Consider the following 7565-nt stretch of genomic DNA (forward strand, 5'->3'; position numbering starts at 1 on the left):
CTATTTAGGAGGTGTTAAATTATAGGTACACACAGAAAAGACTGAAAAGAAACAAATCAGTATCCTAATAGTGGCTGTTCTTATGGCATAACCTTTTTGTTTCTTTTGTACAATGATCTGTAGTTTTTGTTATATTATAACCAAAAAAAAAGCGCCAAATAAAAGGAGATGTTGTCTTAAAATATATAATTTGTACTGCACAGAATATTGAAGTTGTATGACTTTCCATGACCACTTGAGATGGCTTCCTGATAAACCCGGTGTGTTCCTGTCTGCTTCCCTGTAGGCGCGTCGTGAATATCCACCGTCATGACCAACGAGAGCTGCCACGAACGCTTCATCTTGTTGGGTTTCTCAGACAGACCCTGGCTAGAGCACATCCTCTTTGTGTTTGTCCTCATCTTCTACCTCGTGACCTTAGTTGGCAACATCGTCATTATCCTGGTTTCCCGCCTGGACCCCAGCCTCCACACGCCCATGTACTTCTTCCTCACCAACTTATCCTTCCTAGATCTCTGCTTTACCACCAGCTCCATCCCCCAACTGCTTTTCAACTTAGGTGGCCCAGACAAAACCATCAGTTACACCGGCTGTGCCATCCAGCTCTTCATGTTCCTGGGGTCGGGTGGCACGGAGTGTGTCCTGCTGGCCGTCATGGCGTACGACCGCTTCACTGCCATCTGCAAGCCTCTGCACTATTCCGTCATTATGCACCCTCAGCTCTGCTGGCATTTGGTGTCTGTGGCCTGGATTGTTGGGCTCCTCAACTCCCTGGTTATGTCTCCAGTGACCATGAAGCTACCACGGTGTGGGAGATGTCGGGTGAAGCACTTCCTGTGCGAGATGCCGGCTCTGATAAAAACTGCGTGCGTGGACACGGTGGCTGTGGAGAGCACTGTTTTCATTCTGTCCGTCATCATTGTCCTGGTGCCTCTGTCACTCATTCTGATCTCTTACTGCTACATCGCCCTAGCAGTGACCAAGATCAAGTCAACTGCTGGAAGAAGGAAGGCTTTCAACACATGTGGGTCCCATCTCACCGTGGTGTCCTTGTTCTACGGGAACATTATCTACATGTACATGCAACCAGGAAATAATTCTTCTCAGGACCAAGGGAAATTCCTGACTCTCTTCTACAACTTGGTGACACCCATGCTGAACCCTGTCATCTACACACTGAGAAACAAGGATGTGAAGAATGCCCTGAAGAAACTGGTGTCTAGTAAGTAAGGTGACACAGACTTCCCCTACAAATGCTTCTCAGTTAACAGAAGTCAGTCATTCTTGAGGCGAACTTTAAAAATTCATTTACACATTCCAGCCTATCCAACAAAAGCTTCCAAGGACAGAATTTTGGACTATGTATTATAAAACTCCAAATATAGTGCTGCAGAATCCCTACACCATAGGTAAACTATAATTTGCATGGTATCTTAGGTCTGAACTTAAAGTTATCACCTTCTTTCCCAGTTGGCCACATTAATTAAAAATCTAACAAAACCACAAATCAATATTTCAGTGCTGTGAACAGACTGATTTTATTACGTCCAAATAAAATCATAGGATACTCTTCTTTCTCAATGACATTTTGTGTGACTGTCATTTTTATCATGGAATTAAGCCAAGAGAGTGCCAAAGTACCTACAAAGGGATTCAAATTTTTGTCCTGATATCTTTAAATTTTATTATATGGAGAAGACAGAGCACTGATTAAAAGGTCATTGATTATTAATAATAAATAAGTAGAAAGTGTTAAAAACCTCAAAAAAGTGAGCAAATGGGGATTTCATGGTATTCTTAAAACATGTAATTCCTTACCAGCATTGCCAATTTGATTCACCATAGTATTCAAGTCTTTTCCAAAAACAATTAAGCAAGAAAAAATATTAAAAAGGAAGAAGAAAAATTGCTTCTATTTGTTGATGAAATGATGTATTATATTCTAAAGACCCCACCAAAAAGAAATCAGAATAAATGGCTTCAGTAAAGTTGCAAGATACAGAACTAATACACAAAATCAGCTGTGAATATATATATACACCAACAACAAACTATCAGAAAGGGAAATTAAGAAAACATCCATATTTACTGCACAATAGCAACAAAAACAATCAAATACTTAAGAAAATATTTTCCCAAGGAGGGAGGAAAAATCTTTATACTGAAACTATGATTTTGATGAAAGAAACTGAAAAAGACAATCCTTTCAATGTATTGTTGAATTTAGTTTGCTCGTATTTTGTTGCATCTATGTTCACTGGAGATACTGGCCTGTAAACTTCTTTTCTTCTGGGATCTTTGTTTGGTTTTAATAACAGGATAATACTGGCCACATATAAAGTGTTTTGAATGAGCTAAGAAGTACAGTATTGATGCTTCTTTGAATATTTGGTAATATACACCACCAAAGAAATGGAAGGCATCCAAATCATGAAATAACATTTTTGTTTGGAGATGGTATTATCTTATATGTAGAAAGTCCTAAAAACTCCATCAAAAACCTGTTATAGCTAACCAATGAATCAGAGTAGTTGCAAGAGATAAATATCAGTATACAGAAATGAGTTGCCTTTCTGTACAATAACAGCAAATATCACAAATGAAATTAAAAAGAAGCAATTTATTCATAATAGCATCAAAAACAATAAAATATAAAAGAGTAAATTTGACCACAGAGGGAAAATATCAATAAAATGAAAACTTCAAAATTCTGATGAAATAAATTGAAGAACTAAAAATTAATGGAATGAATTGGAAGTATGAATATTGATAAAATGTGCACATGCCCTAGAAAGCCATCTAACATTCAATGCATTCCCTATCAAAATTTCAGTGGTATAAATATATATACTAAAATTTTTATGGAACCATAAAAGCCATTGCCAAAGCAATTCTGAAAAAAAAAAGGTGATGGCATCACACTTTCTGATTTCAAACCACACTACAAAGTTATGGTAATCAAAATAGTACAGTACAGATATAAAAACAAACCCATTAGCACAGGGAGAAAAAGGCATCATCTAGAAATAATCTTTTTGCATAAATGACAACTAATATTTGACAGTGAAACCTGGAATAATACTCAGGGTGAAAAAGAGTGCCTTCAATAAGTAGGGCTGGGAAAACTGGATAAACAACACAGAGAAATAAAGTTGGAGCGCTATTTTACCAAACTCACAAAAATTTAAAAGAAATGGACTAAAGTTTTCTAATGAGGCCCAAAACTGTTAAAATCCTAGAACCCAACAAAGGGATAAAAAACTCTTATAAATTGGTCTTGACAGCTGATTGAATATGACACCCAAAGCACTAGCTACAAAGGCAAAAAACAGTACGTTTTTCCAAGATGGGGAATAAATCCACACAGAAAGGTTGACTTCACACTAAAAATGACACGTTGACCAAGATGCTCTTTTGAATACATTCACCAGTCATCATTATTGCAAATGCATGAATAAAGCAAAGTTCCAAGAGAATCGTGCAAGATTGTTTAACAGTTTTCAAATACCGAAACTTTGACTTTAAAAATACTTGCTAGGAAGTTCTGGCCTGCTAATACAGAATCATGGTAGGCTCCTAAATTAAGCTCTCATAGTGAATTTGTAATTCTCGTTGTACAAGTCCTTCACCTGTTTGTTAACTCAGTACTATTTAATTCATTTTAAAGCAATTTTGAATGGAATCATTTTATTAATTTTTTTTCTCGTTTAAAATGTATTCATTTATGCATACAAGAATTGGGGTACAGGCCAGAGATGCAGGGGATAAGAGGATTTACAGAGACAGAGTGGGAACAGAACAGAAGGATTAGCCAAAATACACTGCTGTGGTAAGCAGCAGGTGAGACAGGAGAGGTCTGCTGTGCCATATGGGTCACTCCCTGGTGGGGGATGGTTGCAGGTAGCCTCACAGTGCTGCACTTTAACCCCTCGTGTTGCCATGGAGGCCTCTAATTTATTTTTTATGCTTATTGTTTGTGTATAAAAATGCAACAGATCTTGTATGTTGAATTTGCAAACTGTCTCTTAGCTATATTCATCTATTGTTTCTTTAGTTTTGGAGTGAAGTCCATAGGCTTTTTTATATATAGCATTATATTATTTAGGAATAATGATAGTTTCACTTTTTTGTGTGTTGATTGCCTTTATTTCCTATTGTTGTCTGATTTCTTTGTCAAAACCTCTAATTCTAAATTCAATAGAAGTGGTTGCAGTGAACATTCTTGTTTTCTTCATGATCTCAAAGGGAAAGTTTTCAGGTTTTCATCATTAAATATTATATTAGCTGTTACCTTAAAATACATGGCCTGAGATATAACCCACTTGATTGTGATGCACAATCTTTTGACATATTGTTGAAATTGATTGCCAGTATGTTTTTATTATAATAGTTTATTTTTACATCATTTTGTGCCTTTTTCCATCTCAGTTGTAACTGATTTGCTAATATTTTATTGAAGATTTTTACACTGATGTTTATCAGGGAAGTTGATCTATAATTTCCTTTTCTTGTGATGTCTTTATCTTTCAATATTAAGGTAATGATGACATCATGAAATGCATTAGGGAGAATTTCTTCTTACAATTTTGAAAAAAAATCTGAGCAACAGTGGGCATAAGTTCTTCTCTAAGTTTCGTCTTTAGATGAAACAACATGTTAGCGTAATGGAATGTATAACAGAATGCTGATCTGAACAGCAAGCCCGGTGACTGTCCCTACACCAGAGGGTTCAGAGCATAAATACAGCCTTATGGATTTAAAGTGTCTCTTTCATTGAGTTATTGCTGAAAATGGTAGCCAATTTTGAAGCAAAGAAATGATGTGACTGTGTCAGTTTGAAAGAAATAATTCAGATTAACACTGTAGAAACTAACTGTTGATACCCTAGATGACGAGTGGCTCACACAAGTTAAAAAGATGTTAACAAGTATATTGATAGCAAATAGAAAACATGTGCTGAAGAGTGGATATTCTAAAGCCATGTCACAAAGAATCAATAGAGCACAGGATGAAAACAAAACAGATCAAAGATAATTAAGGGAGTTTGTACAGAGGTTATTCAAGATTTGATATTCAAATCTGAACATTTGATGTGTACGTCCAGGAGTTGTTTCCAGAAGATAATGTCTTAGCTTGAAAAACTACTGAAATTTTAGAGAAAATGATCCAGACACTAAGCCAAGATTCCACTTGCTTTATCGTTTAACTCAGGAGGAAGTCTACTCTAAGATTTATCATATACAGAGACAGAAGGGTATAGGCTGCAGTGACAAAATATCTGAGGAACACAGTGGAGAGCGTAAAGAGAGACAAGTGTAAAATATTGGGAAATTTGTACATTCAAGTTTGCACTCAATGAGAAAGAAAAGTGACACTCAGAGACACAAGACACAATTTTTAAAAACAGAGAAAAAACAATGAACAGCACAATTTCTTGAAATAAGGGAAAATTATCATTGCCAGATTACAGCAGGTTAAGTGTTGCCTAGTACACCTACCTTGTATGATGGGAAGGTGATTTCACAGAAAGCACCTTCACCAGAATGATAGGGAAACATGATAAGAATATTTGAAAATGTTGATGGCAAGAGAAAACAAAACATGAATATTTTTGTCGTAGGGGAAAGATGAAGTCAATATAGTGTGGGGCAGGGAAGGAAAGTGAACTCAAATTTTATTTTTCTGATAGGATAGATGAGAGCATTTTTAAGCCTATGGATAAATAAGTAACTGGATATAAGAAGCTAAAGATGAAATAGATCGGATATAATAGAATGATACGACTTCAAAGAAATTGGAGGGTAATAGAGTTGGTAGGGCCATTGGAAAACATTCTTTTAGTGAGTAATAGTGAAATGATACAATATGAAAAATAAGACATAGAAATTTATGTTTAAAGACCTCTGTTTTTCTCTTGTAAGTAGGAAGAAATTATCTTCTGAACATAAGGATAAAGAATTTAAAGACTTGCCCTGGATATGACTGAATAGAATGGAGACTATAGTTAATAAATAATATAGTATTATACATTTAAGGATGCTAAAAAATTAGATCTGAAAACTTCTCACTACACACAAAAAACTGTAGCTATATGCAGCGCTGAATGCTAACTAGATTTACTGTGGCTATCATTTCACTATACACATAAATATCAAATCATTATGTTGTACATCTGAAACTCATGTAATGTTAAGTCAATTATATTTTAATTAAAATATTTTAACAACTACCAAAAAACAAGCAATCAATACAACTAGATTTGGAAAGAGGAAGTTAGGTGGAGAAAATATGTTCACTCCTAGTATTTAGCAGGAAAAGACTGGCTCTGTTGATGTCTCCTCTCCAGAGACTTCTACTTTGCTCCCTAGACACAGTTAAACTGTGGCTACTTGAACTGGAGCTAATGAGGTTCATGGGGCAAACACTCAGGTCCACTAAAAATAAACACATCTTCAAGTATCTCAGTCCCTAAATGTGTACTTTGACACTGGAGGCTTCTAAAAACATCCCTCAGAGACGTAATAGTAGCCCTTTGACTCATGGGCAGCTTCAATGTATCTAAAGGCACTGACTTCTGTGTAGTTACACTCAATTACCCACTCTAATTTATACTCTCTGTTACGCATTGAAACACTCAATTAAATGACTGCACAATCTTTCTGGAAAACCCCAAGGGTAACACAAGTTTCTTACATAGAATTAGTACTAATTTTAACAGAGAACAAATAACAGTTTTCACTTTACTGACTTTTTTTTTTTAAAGATTTATTTATTTATTCATACAGAACTGGGGTACAGGCCAGAGATGCGGAGGGTGAGAGGATTCACCACACACAGAGCGGGGAGCAGAACAGGCAGATCGACAAGTACACTGCTGAGGGGAGCAGCGGGCGGGTCAGGAGAGGTCTGCCACGCCATGTGGTCACCTCCGGGGCAGGCGGGAATCGAACTCATGAGGAAGTGGCTTTAGTTTCTCAGTGCAGTGCTTTAACCCGCTGCGCCACCAGGGAGGGCCTCACTTTACTGACTTTTGATGACTATCCAATTTTAAGGATTTCTTTTCTAACAATGCATATTTTTTTCAATCTTAGAACACTTTTTATTGCTCCCAAAACAAATGCCTGACACTTTGGTCATCATTCCCCAGCCCTCCCCTCCCAGCCAACCACTGTTTTTGTTTACAAATTTATCTGTTTTGGACATTTCACATAAACAAAACCAAACAATATGTGACTTCGGTGACTGGAGTAGACTGAATAGCATCGCTGGAATAAAAACACTCAAATAATGAGGCAATGTTTTAAAATAGGGCCGATTTAGCTACTAAATCAGACTAAATCTGGCCCATTTTCAAACATAGCTTCACTATCTGAATCTGTTTTTATTCCAAGGATGCAGTTCTATCTACTCAATCCCGTAATACCTGCTCCAATTACATGCCGAGCACCTCCTTGGTGATCACTGAATGGCCACAGGATGTCACCATTCATGGGGGCCAGCAGTCATGGGTTTCATCTGTCTGATCTCAATTTTTCCCATCAATATGCCAGTTTTTTTTTTTTTTT

General features: G+C 36.6%; 1 protein-coding gene across 1 annotated transcript; it reads left to right on the plus strand.

Annotated features, from left to right (window-relative positions):
* The first annotated feature begins 309 nt into the window (after positions 1-309).
* Positions 310-1230, plus strand: LOC101622236 (olfactory receptor 2W3-like). The gene has a single exon (XM_012734651.1). The coding sequence runs from the start codon at positions 310-312 to the stop codon at positions 1228-1230; it is 921 nt and encodes a 306-aa protein (XP_012590105.1).
* The last annotated feature ends 6335 nt before the right edge of the window (positions 1231-7565 follow it).

The sequence above is a fragment of the Condylura cristata genome, unplaced genomic scaffold, assembly GCF_000260355.1.
Source record: "Condylura cristata isolate star-nosed mole 26May11 unplaced genomic scaffold, ConCri1.0 scaffold00063, whole genome shotgun sequence".
Classification (NCBI taxonomy): Eukaryota; Metazoa; Chordata; class Mammalia; order Eulipotyphla; family Talpidae; genus Condylura; species Condylura cristata.

Coding starts and splice junctions, on each gene's coding strand:
- LOC101622236 (XM_012734651.1), top strand. CDS start 310: ATGACCAACGAGAGCTGCCACGAACGCTTCATCTTGTTGGGTTTCTCA.